This window comes from Sminthopsis crassicaudata, chromosome 5, assembly GCF_048593235.1.
Source record: "Sminthopsis crassicaudata isolate SCR6 chromosome 5, ASM4859323v1, whole genome shotgun sequence".
In the NCBI taxonomy this organism is placed as follows: Eukaryota; Metazoa; Chordata; class Mammalia; order Dasyuromorphia; family Dasyuridae; genus Sminthopsis; species Sminthopsis crassicaudata.
In genome coordinates this window covers 141,109,812-141,125,760 of record NC_133621.1, presented here as the reverse complement: position 1 = coordinate 141,125,760, position 15,949 = coordinate 141,109,812, and the positions used below count along the sequence as shown (strand labels likewise).

Here is a 15,949-nt window from a genome sequence, read left to right as displayed (position 1 = left end):
AATGACTGGTGATTAAAACATAATTGATCTGATGGACAGAAACGACTACACCCAGAGAAGGAACACTGGGAAGTGAATTTAAATTGTTAGCACTACTGTCTATCTACCCAGGTTACTTACACCTTCGGAATCTAATATTTAATGTGCAGCAAGAAAATGGGATTTACACACATATATTGTATCTAGGTTATATTGTAACACATGTAAAATGTATGGGATTGCCTGTCATCTAGGGGAGAGAGTAGAGGGAGGGAGGGGATAATTTGGAAAAATGAATACAAGGGATAATGCTATTTAAAAAAAAATTACTTATGCATATATACTGTCAAAAAAAATTTATAAATAAAATTTAAAAAAAAACATAGTTGATCATACTTAGATAAATCTCTACTATATTTTGAAGTTTTTCAGTTTTGCCTTTTTATAAATATTTTTTACTAAAGTGAGCTGATTTTTTTTTTTTTTTTTTTAAGATTTCAATTGTTCATTATCAATCAAGTGAGTAGAGAAATTAGGAGATTGTAGGCTATCTTCTTGATAAATTGTATTCCCTGGATAATTGTAATATAGGGTATAGCTGAAAAAAATGTTATCCTGTAGTCTGACTTATTCTAAAAGTCTTATAAATACAAACATGGTTTTAGGAAAAGGAATTAGTATTTTAATATTTATCTTTAAATATGACTAAAGACACCTGATCTAAATATCCATTTAACAAATTACAGTTGGAGAAATCCGTTTGAATTTAGAGAAGATGATGGAGCACAAGAATAATGCAGTAAAGGCCTTAACTGGTGGAATTGCTCACTTATTTAAGCAAAATAAGGTTTGTTTTATATGCAAGTTTCTTTGCTTTTTTATTTCCTAGAAATATTTTTGATAATAGTCATTTAGCTTTTCATAAAAAGACATGGCTTCAAATAATACATTAAGAGTTTTTTAATTCATACATTCAAAAATTTTTAAATGACCAATATATGTATTCCACTGTGTGTTAGTCATGAGGACAGATAGATCTGTTCTTAAAGTCTTTATAATCAAGTGGGATTCATAGTCTTGGTTATGATAAATGTGTTATAAAGGGGGTGGGGAATCACTTCAGTTGAAGTGATTTGGAGAAGACTTTATAGAAGAAGTATCATTTGAGCTGGATCTTGAAAGATGATTAGATGTCAAATCAAGGAATAGGTGGTTCAGGACTAGAGATGAGAAGGCCTAGGATCTGAATTAGGAATAAAGAGGAATACATATTTGGAACCTAGGATATATGAGAACATAATTTTCTATTTTAAAGGAATATTTAATCTAGATTCAAGTTGATGCCTCAAATCTTTTATCAATTATAGTCAATCTATTTTAACGAAAAACCACTGTGTTAGAATTTCATACTTTAGATAAAAGTAGTGTCATGTAAATAGACTGCTGGATTTGATCTCAGGAATACCAGCATCTGGATACCATCTTGGATATTTCCTAGCTGGATAAGTCATTTGCCTTCTCCAAGTTATTGTGTCTTCATCTGTAAACTGGGGATCATAAATCATCTATATCCTAGATTTGTTATGAGAATAAAATGAGATGACTTTGTAAAGTACTTTACAAATCTTGAAAGAAGTGTGTGTAAATATCAACTGCTATTAAGTAATTTCATTGTTTTTTTCTACTGGTAAATACATACATTCGAGATAAGGTTGTTTACTTTTATATAAATGTTATCTTTTTTCAAAGGTCACCCGGGTGGATGGATATGCAAAGATAACGAGCAAAAATCAGATTATAGCAGCAAAAGCTGATGGCAGCTCTCAGGTTATCAATACAAAGAACATTCTCATAGCCACAGGTTCAGAAGTTACTCCCTTCCCTGGAATCACGGTATAATTTATAACTATTACTGATCACTTTTACTAGAAACTTTTACAAATATTGTTCTCTCTTTGATTTTATTGAGTGAGTTTGGTTCATTACTAAAGAGTATTCAAAATCTTAGTTTTGCCTTTAGATTAAACTTAATCATTTTGTTTCTAAACATAATAGCTGATACTAACTGATACAGATTTCCAAATGAACTTTTACTAATAACATTTCAATAAAATTAGACATAGGATTAGTTTCAGAAGAAAGATTCAGAAAAAAAAAGACATTTTAGTGATGGCATTAAGTGATGTCTATAATGAACAGACCCCAACTTAATTTTTCATGGGTTATTTTTAATTCAGTATCTTTTTTTGCTTGGTTTTATAGATTGATGAAGAAACAATTGTATCATCTACAGGTGCTTTATGCTTAAAAAAAGTTCCAGAAAAGATGGTTGTCATTGGTGCAGGAGTAATAGGTGTGGAATTGGTAAGTGGGGTGTATAGTATATGTGTGCATGCATACATGTACCCATGAGATGCATATCATATCTGTATTGCATTGTAAAGAAGAGTCTTCACATGATTTGGGAATTAAAGTGGATGACCTTTCTTTTTTCTCCCAACTCATATACATAAATTTTAATAATATATTTATGTATGTATATGGTAACAGATGCAAGACATTTATTATCACTATCCTACATCCTATTTATACTCAGCCATACCTTTTAATTTACATTTAGGTCACCTGTGATTTTGTGTTTTCATAGATTGTATATTTCTGAAGATTGTATCATGTCTTGGGAAGAATATTTGGTCACTGTTAAAAATTTGATCTTTCATGACTGAGATCTTTGAAAAGAAACTTAAGTTTTTTCCTCTTATGGGCCTGAATACTAACTAAGCATTCTTCAATTGCACCCACTTCCACAGCCCTGCATGTGGTAAATGGGCATTAATGATTTTTTTCTTGCATTTTATTTTTCATTCAGGTATGCATAGTTAAGGTATGGATAGAGTCCTTTTAGATGTCAGTACAGGTACTGTAGTTTTATAGGGCTCTAGGGCTTGATGTATGTAATTAGTACAGTGTTATTTATGACTAGAAATATGAATCCTTATGTGTATGTGTGTATACACACACACATGCACATAATTGTATTATAGAAAAATATACTTTGATTTGGGAAGAAATATCCATTTCTTTTAGCAAGTGAATGTTTATGTAAAATACATATTTTCTTAATTATAACATCAATACATATTTGTCTAAACTTAACGTTATACTCGTCTCTTTTGAATTCTCATATGATAATAGTCACTTTATCTTAAGTTTCTGGTCACTTTCACATCCCCAACCAATTCTTGTGGTGAGAACTAAGTCTGACTCAATTGCCTTCTGAGTAATAGACTCATAAAACAGAGCATGATGGGAATTTTTCTGATGACTTTCTTTAGTGGAATGAAACTTCAAAAAAGTAATAATAAGATCATTGAAGTCTTTGCTTGATGCCAGGCCAATTTTATAAAATGAGTTTGTCATTCATAGTCTTATTTTTCTTATGTAAATTTTATATGAATGTTAAAGTTTTATGTATATGTGAATGTGAGTGTATATACCTCAGCATTCTTTTTTTTTTTTTTTTTTGAGGCTAGGTTAAGTGACTTGCCCAGGGTCACACAGCTAGGAAGTATTAAGTGTCTGAGACCAGATTTGAACTCGGGTCCTCCTGAATTCAAGGCTGGTGCTCTATCCACTGCACCACCTAGCTGCCCCTACCTCAGCATTCTTAGCAATTGGAATTTAATAATTTGACATTCATATGAACCATATCTTTTTTTTTTTTTTTTATTATATATATATATATATATATATATATATATTTTATAATATTATCCCTTGTATTCATTTTTCCAAATTACCCCCCCTCCCTCTATTTCTCCCCCCGACGACAGGCAATACCATACATTTTACATGTGTTACAATATAGTCTAAGTACAATACATGTGTGCGAATATCATTTTCTTGTTGCACAATAAACATTAGAATCCGAAGGTACATGCAACCTGGGCAGACAGATTGTAGTGCTAACAATTTACATTCCCCTCCCAGTGTTTCTTCTCTGGGTGTATCTACCTCTGTCCATCATTGATCAACTGGAAGTGAGTTGGATCTTCTTTATGTTGAAGATTTCCACTTCCATCAGAATACATCCTCATACAGTATTGTTGTTGAAGTATACAGTGATCTTCTGGTTCTGCTCATTTCACTCAGCATCAGTTGATTTAAGTCTCTCCAAGCCTCTCTGTATTCCTCCTGCTGGTCATTTCTTACCGAGCAATAATATTCCATAACTTTCATATACCACAATTTACCCAACCATTCTCCAACTGATGGACATCCATTCATCTTCCAGTTTCTAGCTACAACAAAAAGAGCTGCCACAAACATTTTGGCACATATATGTCTCTTTCCGCTCTTTAGTATTTCTTTGGGATATAATCCCAGTAGTAGCGCTGCTGGGTCAAAGGGTATGCACAGTTTGATAACTTTTTGGGCATAATTCCAGATTGCTCTCCAGAATGGCTGGATTCTTTCACAACTCCACCAGCAATGTATTAGTGTCCCAATTTCCCCACATCCCCTCCAACATTTGTCATTATTTGTTCCTGTCATCTTAGCCAATCTGACAGGTGTGTAGTGGTATCTCAGAGTGGTCTTAATTTGCATTTCTCTGATCAGTAGTGATTTGGAACACTCTTTCATGTGAGTGGATATAGTTTCAATTTCTTCCTCTGAGAATTGTCTGTTCATATCCTTTGACCATTTATCAATTGGAGAATGGTTCGGTTTCTTATAAATTAGGGTCAGTTCTCTATATATTTTGGAAATGAGACCTTTGTCAGAACCTTTGTTTTTAAAAATATTTTCCCAATTTGTTACTTCCCTTCTAATCTTGTTTGCATTAGTATTATTTGTACAGAAACTTTTTAGTTTGATGTAATCAAAATCTTCTATTTTGTGATCAATAATGATCTCTAGTTCTCCTCTGGTCATAAATTCCTTCCTCCTCCACAAGTCTGAGAGGTAGATTATCCTCTGTTCCTCTAATCTATTTATTATCTCCCTCTTTATGCCTAAATCATGGACCCATTTTGATCTTATCTTGGTATATGGTGTTAAGTGTGGATCCATATCTAATTTCTGCCATACTAATTTCCAGTTTTCCCAACAGTTTTTTCCGAATAATGAATTTTTATCCCTAATGTTGGAATCTTTGGGTTTGTCAAAGATTAGATTGCTATAGATGTACCCTTTTTTGTCCTTTGTATCTAATCTGTTCCACTGATCTACCGGTCTATTTCTTAGCCAATACCAAATGGTTTTGGTGACTGCTGCTATATAATATAGCTTTAGATCAGGTACACTTAGACCACCTTCCTCTGAGTTTTTTTTCATTAGTTCCCTTGCAATTCTTGACCTTTTATTCTTCCATATGAATTTTGTTGTTATTTTTTCTAGGTCATTAAAATAGTTTCTTGGGAGTCTGATTGGTATAGCACTAAATAAATAGATTAGTTTGGGGAGTATTGTCATCTTTATTATATTCGCTCGGCCTATCCAAGAGCACTGAATGTCTTTCCAATTATTTAAATCTGATTTTATTTTTGTGGCAAGTGTTTTGTAATTTTTCTCATATAATTCCTGACTTTTCTTTGGTAGATGGATTCCCAAATATTTTATACTCTCAACATTTGTTTGGAATGGAATTTCTCTTTGTATCTCTTGCTGTTGCATTTTGTTAGTGATATATAAAAATGCCGAGGATTTATGTGGATTTATTTTGTATCCTGCCACTTTGCTGAAATTTTGAATTATTTCTAGTAGCTTTTTAGCAGAGTCTTTGGGGTTCTCTAAGTATCATATGAACCATATCTTATTTGCAATAAGATTATGTTAAGTTTGAAGTAAAGGAAAATACTGGTCATCAAGATAGCAATATCTGGTGATTTATATAAACTGATTTGGGTGTTTTCGCTATGGAAGAGGGTAAAGTCTTTTGCCTTTTTTTAAGACTACAAAGAACTGAAGTCTCTACCACTAGCCTTTTCTTTTTTTTTTTTTTTTTAAGATTGTAATGAAATCTGTGTGGAGATTGTCATATAACTGTTCCATCTAGTAAGATCTTAGATCACTTTCTAAAACTTAAGAGTTCTAAAACTTTCCTTTATTGGCACTCTCAAGCAAATATTTTTCTTTAACTTAGTTGAAAAATAAAACTTTTTAATCTTACAGTTTACTTTTGAATTGTTAGGATAATAATTACTTCTAAATATTTGTTGCTACTTTTTAATTGTTTACTTAAGCTATGAAGAATTGTATTCATCTTATTTCTTTTGTGCAATTTCTTGCACATTTGTTCAAGGTTCTAGGTAAAATTTTTTTAAAATATGATTTCTGTCCACTTGTTAAAAGTAGGAGGGAAAAAAAATCTTCTCTTTCTAAAAAAAAATGTGAGCATAATTTTAAAAAATGTCCTAAATTAAACATAAGCAGTTACCTTTGGGAATTGATTTTCTTTTTTTTTCTTTTTTCTTTTCTTTATTTTTTATTAATTTTATAATTATAAAATTTTTTTGACAGTATATATGCATGAGTAATTTTATTTTTATGACATTATCCCTTGTATTCATTTTTCCAAATTTTCCCCTCCCTCCCTCTATTCCCTCCCCTAGATGACAGGCAATCCCATACATATGACATGTTACAGTATAACCTAGATACAATATATGTGTGTAAATCCAATTTTCTTGTTGCACGTTAAGTATTGGATTCCAAAGGTATAAGTAACCTGGGTAGATAGACAGTAGTGCTAACAGTTTACATTCAGGGAATTGGTTTTCAGTGGAAGTTGTATATTTTTAGAACAGTCTTCATTTAAAAAGTGAGTGTGCTCTGTTACAGGCCAGTTTGTCAGGTATAATTTCACTTTGGTAGTGTAGCATCAATTGAAATACTGCATAGGGTGGGGCAGGTAGGCGGTACAATAGATAAGAGCACCAGCCCTGAAATCAGGAGGACTTGAGTTCACATCTGACCTCAGATACTTAACACTTCCTAGCTGTGTGACTCTGAGCAAGTGTCTTAACTCCAATTGCCTCAGCAAAAAAAAAAAAAAAAAAAAAAAGCAAAGAAAAAAAAAGAAAAAGTATTGCATAGGCTAAAAAAATAAGATATTAAAATTAAGATTGCTTGGGTTTCTTTATTTTAAACACACAGTATGTTATTTCCTAATTTAGTTTACCATTGAAATCTTAATTTTTTTTTTTTTTTTTTTTTTTTTTTTAGTTTTATATTTGTGTTCATGATTTATTTTATTTGCAGGGTTCAGTATGGCAGCGACTTGGTGCAGATGTGACAGCAGTTGAGTTCTTAGGACATGTTGGTGGTATGGGAATTGACATGGAAATTTCTAAAAATTTTCAGCGAATCCTTCAAAAACAGGGATTTAAGTTTAAACTAAATACCAAAGTTACTGGGGCTACCAAAAAACCAGATGGGAAAGTTGATGTAGCGTAAGTATGATGCATTTAATTTAATTTTTATTTATTTATATATATCTATATATCTATATATCTAGATATACATATATAGATATATATATATATACACACACACATACATATTGTTCTTTTATGAAGATTTTTTGTGTATAAGTCAAACATTCAGACTTTAAAGGCACTTTAGTGAGTATTGATTTGAAACCTGACTAATGATTATATCATCTCCTAAAAGAACTTTTTATCTTAGTGTTTTTTAGCAAAATAAAATAATTTTCGCATTTTTAAGTTTTGATAATACAATCTAGTTTTAGATTTTTTAAAAAAGAAATTAAATAAAATTAGATGATAAATGATTGAAGCATTTATAAAATTCTGTTAGGAACTAATAAATTCGTATGTTGAATTTATATAAGGTAATTCACTTTTAGAATGCTAAAGTCTCAAAATCCCTAAATGAGTTAAAGTTAGGAATGTATTACTTAGTGTAACACATATAACACTTAGTGTAAAAATAAGCCTACTTTTCATATGTCTACACAGAAAATCTTAGTGGGTATAACTGTAGTAGTTATCTTTGAGCAAAAATTTCATCTTGGATCATCTCACATTAATTGCTGTAATGTGTGGAAAGAAAAATAGTGTACCATAATGGATAAATGCTGAATTGGGTTCACATTCTACTGTGAGTCAACCTTTCTAAGCCTCAGCTTTCTGTGACTGACTTTTAAAAGTACATTGTGAATTATATCTTAAACTAGAAAAATCATTCTAATGATATTTAATTTTCTTGCTCTTGGGGCAGGTCTTTGTAGTCACAGAACTTAAAAAAAACAACCAAGTAATCTCTAGGCATAGTAACATTTTAGTTAATTCAGGTATATTTTGGCTCATGTTTACCGGGACTTTGTATTGTCTTTTGCATAGAATTGAGGCTGCTTCTGGTGGAAAAGCTGAAGTTCTTACTTGTGATGTGCTCTTGGTTTGTGTTGGCCGACGACCCTTCACCAAAAATTTGGGACTGGAAGAGCTTGGAATTGAGCTGGATCCCAAAGGTAGAATCCCAGTCAATACCAGATTCCAAACCAAAATTCCAAAGTAAGTCAGATAGTTGTAAACATTTTCAGTAAACTTTTTAGATTCTATTTCAGACATTCCTATCTTGAAAATGAAATTTGTAACATATAAACATTTTAAAATGATTTATGTGGGGGAAAAGTCAAGAATAGTGAATAAGATGTGGGTTCATTAAATGACTAAAATCAGATTTTATGGAATTTGAGAATTAGAAACAACCTATTGTGGGTTTGTGGGTTGTTTTTTTTTTTATTGTTATGATTTGCTTTTTAAATTATGTCAGGGCATTTAGTGTCTAAAATTTCATTAGGCACTGTTTTTTTTTGTCATTTTGTAATACAGTATCTTTGCTATTGGAGATGTAATTGCTGGCCCTATGTTAGCTCACAAAGCAGAAGATGAAGGTATTATCTGTGTTGAAGGAATGGCCGGAGGTGCTGTACATATTGATTACAATTGTGTGCCATCAGTGATCTATACGCATCCTGAAGTTGCATGGGTTGGTAAATCAGAAGAGCAGTTGAAAGAAGAGGTAATGAGAATTTAACTTTGGTTCCCAGGGCCATATGAATAAACTAAACTAAAATCATACAGTACTTGGGTTGGGTAGCTGATGTTTAGAAGTAGCATCTGTGATTGTCTACTTTATTTATTGGTATCAACATTATAACACTTTGAGTAATTTTATTAAAATTAATTGAAGTTTTGGGGCAGCTAGGTAAAGTCCTGAAGTCAGGCAGACCTGAGTTCAAATCTGGCCTCAGACACTAACATTTCGTAGCTGTGTGACGTTGGGCAAGTCACTTAACCCCAATTGCCTCAGGGGAGAAAAATTGGTGAAATTTGGTCTGTAATCTTTTTTTTTTAGTATTTTAAAAGCTATTTCTAATAGATTTATAATTTATAGTATAATATAAAACACTAGATTATTCAAATGTTATTCATACTTGTATTTACCTAGTGAGCACCATAGTGAAGAACAAAATACAAAACAGTAGTGGAAAGAGCACTGGCCCAGTGGATGCAGAAGGGACTGGGAAGGGGGTGGTAAGAATCAAGTAGGAAGGTTCTTGCTCTGGGTCTTTATTTGCTTTGTAACTACTTGTGATCACTTGTGTGACTTTTTCTGGGCCTCAGTTTTCCATTTTGTAATATGTTAATTTAGACTGGTGTTCAGTAAGATTCATTCCAGGTTGAATGTTCTATGATAATATACATAATCATACTCACCTACTTTTTCTACTTGTAGTTTGTCCATTTAGATTTAAAGGCTCCTTTTAATTCATTTCCAAAGAAGTGCTCTGTATGAGCAGTATATTGAACCAAACAGTAGATGTTTCACCATATAAAATGAGGTTTTATAATGCTTACATATGCATTATTCATCATCTGTTTTTCACAGGGTATTGAGTACAAAATTGGAAAGTTTCCTTTTGCTGCTAATAGTAGAGCTAAGACTAATGCTGACACAGATGGCATGGTGAAGATCCTTGGTCACAAATCAACAGACAGAATACTGGGAGCACATATTCTAGGATCGGTGAGTATTGTGAAACAGAAATTGCAGCTGTTTGCAAAGTATAACATCAGTGCAGTTTAATTTTTTAGTCAGTTTAAAAACATTTTAAAATGTCTATTATGGACCAGGCATTGTGCTAGGTTGTTGTAAGTAAAAATTAAAAAACAAAAAAGAAAAAACAGACATTCCCTCCTTTCAAGTTTACATTTCTGTTAGGGAGATACATGTTAGCAGTATATCCTTGATAATATTTAAATGTAAATGTGTGTATATGTATAATTTTAGAAAATTAGAACTTAAAGGAGAAATTGGGAAAGAATTTGAAGAAGGTACCATTCAGATTGATTATTGAAAGGCAGGTTGAGATTCCAGAGACAGAGTGAAAAAAGATAAGAATTTCAGTCATAGGGGCAACCTATGCAAAGACACATTAGTCAGAGATGGAATGTTATACAGGGACTAGGAAGGCAGTTTGATTCAGCCATTGAATACTTGAAAGAGTGATGTGAAATTATCCTGGTTAGATACAGATTTCCTAAAGGAGGAATTTGTAATTATACAGGGAACTCCTGAATCTTGAGCAGGGGAATTTCAAAATTTTGGAATGTAAATTGAGCAGCTCTTTAGAGAATAGGTTGGTGGGAAAAAAGTTTGAAAGTAAGAACAAATAATAATAGTTTCCATAATCTAGACAAGAAATTTTGAGAGTTTTAATTACTGTGGTAGTGATGTGAGTAGGGAGGAGATGAATATAAGAGATAATTGAGATTGAAGACAAGATTTAGTAACTAACTGATTGAATATGGGGCTTTAAAGTGGAAAAATGAATAGAATTAAGGAGGTTAGGAATAGCTATGTGTTCATAAAGAAATAGAATGATCTGTTTTGGACATTTTGACTTTGAGTTGCCTAAGAGACCTACTGCCAAGTGGAGTCAACCCTGAACAATATGCAGTTGGAAATGCAGGACTGGAACACAGAAGAAAGATGAGGGAGGACCTTATGTATAGATTATGGAATTGTCATTTTTATTTACCAGGTGTTTTGACACAAATGTAATGCTGATTATACTGATTACTCATTGAAAATCTTAATCTATCACTTTTTTGCTCCATTTTTTTCTCTAATCAACTTATTTCCGATAAGGAAGTCTTTCTAATATAACTCAATCAACAATTTGAGATCTGGGCAAGTTTTTAATTAAACAGATGAATCATAAATATGAATTATAAAATACTCTCTTTGCTTTACAGTTAATTTCCTATTCAAGAAAATTTCAATCAACTTAATTTTTTGTTATGGCTTTAATATGGCTTTTTTAAATTGTGTAGTCTTATGTACTATTATTTAAATGTATAAAACTTGTATATTTTAAATTCCTTTTTATATTGTATATTTAAAAATTCCTTTTTATGGAGTCCATGTTATTAACATCATTCACATATATCATCATTAAGAATTGAAGCCAGGATAGATAATATAAGCAGAGACCCAGAAAAATTGAAGGGAAGGAAGAATATTGGACTCCTGATTAATAAGGGGCAGCAAAGCTTCTTAAGCTGTCGATCAAGACACCCCACACAGAATCATGAAATTCCATGTGGTGGTTGTGAAATTATGATTTATCAGTGAATATTTGATTTGTATTACTATTTTGTATATCCTGTATTTTGTATATCTGTATATCCTGAGTTGTGTAAAAATTTCTCTGGGTGAAAAGGGGTTACAAGTGGAAAAAGTTTAAGAAGTCCAGGTACAGAGGAAAGAGAATTGAAAGTGGATTTGTTAGACTTGGTTTTGAATCTTGATTCTGATATGTGATTGTGGACTTATAACTTGATCTCTGTGACCTTTAATTCCTTCATTTGTACACTCTAGATTATTTTGAGGCTGGGGTTAAGTGACTTGCCCAGGGTCACACAGCTAGGAAGTGTTAAGTGTCTGAGACCAGATTTGAACTCGGGTCCTCCTGAATTCAAGGCTGGTGCTCTATCCACTGTGCCATCTAGCTGCCCCTTACATTCTTTACCTTAACTGAAAAGTTATGAAGCAAATACTATGGAAATATGAGTAGGATTTAATTAGTGATAGCATTTACTACTATTTATTACTAACTTAGCTTAAATATTTATTGAGTACCTATAAGTATTTAATATTGATGGGTGCTGTGGATATAGTCAACCTTTATTAAGTGCTTAAAGGGTGTCTAATAATGTGATAAGCACTGGGAATGTAAAAAAAAAAAAAAAGCAAAAGCATGGGCTCTATTAAAGGAGGCATCCATGTAAATAATACTCTCAGAAGAAATTTATTAGCAGTGGAGGTCTTCTGGGAATGGTCACTTGAATAAAGATAGGTTTGAGCTAATTCTTGAAGGGAAGCCAGGAGGTGGAAAGGAGTGAGAACATTCTAGGTGGGGGAGAGAGTCATTAAAAAGGTACAGAGTTCTGTGTGTGAGGAACAATACAATTAGTGTTGTACCTGGAGGAAAGTAAAGTATAAAACTGGAAAGGTCTTTAAAAGCCAGCTGATATTTATAATTGAACTTGGAGGTAATGGGGAACCACTGAAGTTTTTAGAAGGCAACATGATCAGACCTGTGCTTTAGCAAGAGCAGTTTGGTGGCTGAATGGAGAGCCTGGTATGGGGAGAGATTTTTGAGGCAGAGAGGCCATCCAGAAGACTATGTGTGAAGTGTGAGATTGGTGACAGTCTCAGAGGAAACAAGAGGGTAATGAAGGTTAAGACAGTAAGCCTTTGCAATAGCTTGGCTTCAAGGAAGACTGAGCATGGGAAAGTTGCAAGCTTGAGTAAATTGAGCATACTAACCAAGTTGTAACCTTGGATGACTGGGAAGACTGTGATACCCCTATTAGCAATAGGGAAATTCAAAAGAATGGATATTTGGGGGGGAATAGATAAAAGTATAAGATACAAGGACTATAGAAACTATTCCCTGTCCTATTTACTTTCTTTGGCATTTGCTTAGCTGAGTTAACCAAAAGCCAAGATTTTGAATTTTTTTTTTCTTTGAAGTTTTTATGAGTTAGTAGAAGTCAGAAAATGTATATACTTTTAGATGGAAAAACTATCCAAATTTCTTGTAAACTTCTAGTGAAAGTGGGCAGAGGCCTGGGTAAGCATGCAAAAAAGTGGGTAGACCTTTGATTTCCATTGCTTTGCACTCCCCTTTACTTATTCCTTCCTTGCAAAAATAAAATGTCAGCATATATTTCACAGGATTATAGCTTTAAATATGGAAACCTAAGAAATTCTCTGGTTCAACTAATTCATTTTACAGATAAGGAAACTGAAGCTCAGAGATGTGATCTGGGTCCTGCAGGTAGAATTCCTAGCTAGCACTTTTGGTGAACATATTCTCTTCCCCTGTAACTGTTGCATAGTATTATTGTCTTTTTTACCTCAGTTTTATTGTTATGTAAACACTAATGGAATATAAGTGAGTTTGTTTTGTATATGCATTAGACTGATGGCTACTGCGGTTCCCTCTAACCTCTCAAATTCCATGATGTAAAGGGAGTCAGTTTTAAGAAAGATGGTTCAGTTTAAATAATGTACTTCGATATTTTGTTAGGTTTAAGAAAACAACATTGACTTTGAACATATTCTTCAAAAATTTTAGCAGGTAATAGTATGCATAAAGTAAGTTGGCAAATATATATAGCTTGTGCTTTCTTAGATGATCCTCTTTAGGCATAACTTTTTTTTTTTTTTCCCCAAAATTGAGTATAAAACTATAAACTTTATACACACTGATTCTATAAGATATTATTTGTAACAGGAGACATTCACTTAATAGCATAGTTTAGAATCAAAGGACTTGGGTCTGAACAAGTCAGCTGCTCTGTGTTTCAGTTTTCTCGTTTATAAAAGGCAGGTTAGACTTAAGGAACTTTCAGCTCTCAATCTATGATTCTGTGAACATATTAACTACCTACTGTGTATGACAATTACTTTTAGGGATATAGACTTGTTTAAGTCTTGGTCCTGCCTTCAAGATGCTTAAAATCCAGTTAGAGGAAAAATAGGTACCAAGGCTTGGAAAACTTAATTATTTGTGAATTCAGAGGGTATTGATAAAAAGTTATCAGTGGGTTTAGTAGGAAACAAAAAAAGTAAAGTGTATATGTGTGTGTGCGTGTGTGCATATTACTCCCATAGAAATAGAATTAGCATAACTTATTACTTTATAGGGTGCTGGAGAAATGATAAATGAAGCTGCCCTTGCCTTGGAATATGGAGCTTCCTGTGAAGATGTTGCAAGAGTTTGTCATGCCCATCCGGTAACTATTTTCTATGTATAATTTACTTGTAGAACTTTTTTTCTGCTACCACATTATCTTCTGTTTATTTTACTTTTGATATTTCTTTTTCCCTTACAGACTGTATCTGAAGCTTTCAGGGAAGCGAATCTAGCTGCATCTTTTGGCAAAGCAATCAACTTTTAAAATGAAATATACTTCTCTTCTGAAATATCTGAGAGATTTTTGTGAAAGGCTTCTAATGTAGAAGACTCACAGCTCTGAGACTCTTTAGGACTGAATTAAGTCATGTCTTTGTTCATACAGTAAATATTTAATAAACAGGTTTGGATGAAGCCAAATGATCCCATAGCTATATATTAAATAAATTTAATAATCACTCATTTTCTGTGCATTGAGTACTGCAGAATTAAAACTTTAAAGGACAGCAGGTAACTACGAATTTGGTAAGAATTACATAAGCTTTCTGTAGCATTACAAAATCTGCTTAACTATTTTCATCCAAAAGCAATTTTTCTTCTCTGAATTCAGTCAGTTGAATGTACTTGCATCGGTGTAGCTGGACTACAGTATGTGAAGTTAGTTACATTTAAAGATAGGTGGATGTAGTGACTTATTGGTTTTCATATTGGAAACAAAATAAATAAAAATTTCAAATATGTAATATAGAATAGTGTAAATATAGGAAATAAATGTTAATCATTTAATTTTTATTTAACTGTTGAATTTTTACAATCCAGAGATAGAAGTGTTTGGGGAAAATCTGGAATTTCCAAGGTCACATCATTGTAAATAAGAGCTGTTAAGTACATTCAGATGACATTGCTATAATCTAACACCAAGCTTTTGGGGTTTAGGAGTTAATTAACTAATTGAAGATGCAAGTATATTAGGGTGGAAAGTAGAGAAGAAAATATGGTAATAAAAGAAGCTTAAAAAGTTTTCATTTAATGTTCACTAAAATAGTTATAACTATCTCTGGAATGTAATTTTTTATAAGGTCTTAAGACTTTCCAGTTCAGTCTTGAAAAAGAAAAATTTTCAAATCAAAATGTTTATGCTAAGGGTTTTACCTTCAGTGTTTTCTGTGTTTTGAGAAAATGGTAATCATTCAAATGACCATTTTCAATACATGGATATATGTTCTATGAACAAATCTGAAAGTAGGTGGTAATCTATTGGAGGAAGCCACATTAGCAAATCTCTGAACTTGCCTGTTCTCTTTTCTTAGTTATTTCATTCATTTTCTAGTGTATATAGGAAATAGGCAGATAAAGTGTTTTTCTAATTCTTTGTGAATTATTGTTTCTAAAAATGCTATAAAATATTATATTTGTTAATGAAAACAAAATGACCATTTTCCTCTTGTAATAATTACTCTTAGAATTATGCATTGTTAAATAAGTTATATATTGAATACTAAAGGAGAAATAGGTCTGTACCTCATGTGACAATATAAATTACTGCTGTCTTTAGGGGTGAAAAAACATTTATTAACCTTGGGGTATATTTAGTAGAGAAAGACCTAGAAATTAATTTTTTTGGGGGGGGTGAGGAAATTGGGGTTAAGTGATGTGCCCAGGGTCACACACCCAAGGTACTTTAAGTGTCTGAGGCCAGATTTGAAGATTGTACCACCTAGCTAGCTGTCC

General features: G+C 32.4%; 1 protein-coding gene across 1 annotated transcript in view; it reads left to right on the top strand.

Annotated features, from left to right (window-relative positions):
* The window catches only part of DLD (dihydrolipoamide dehydrogenase), a 34,690-nt gene extending 20,010 nt beyond the window's left edge, over positions 1-14,680 (top strand). The window contains exons 6-14 of the mRNA XM_074268337.1: positions 726-826; positions 1,729-1,872; positions 2,242-2,343; positions 7,243-7,433; positions 8,346-8,516; positions 8,838-9,027; positions 9,898-10,035; positions 14,229-14,318; positions 14,418-14,680. Of these exons, the coding sequence (XP_074124438.1) occupies positions 726-826; positions 1,729-1,872; positions 2,242-2,343; positions 7,243-7,433; positions 8,346-8,516; positions 8,838-9,027; positions 9,898-10,035; positions 14,229-14,318; positions 14,418-14,483 (1,193 nt within the window). The 3' untranslated portion in view covers positions 14,484-14,680. The remainder of the gene's footprint in view (positions 1-725; positions 827-1,728; positions 1,873-2,241; positions 2,344-7,242; positions 7,434-8,345; positions 8,517-8,837; positions 9,028-9,897; positions 10,036-14,228; positions 14,319-14,417) is intronic.
* The last annotated feature ends 1,269 nt before the right edge of the window (positions 14,681-15,949 follow it).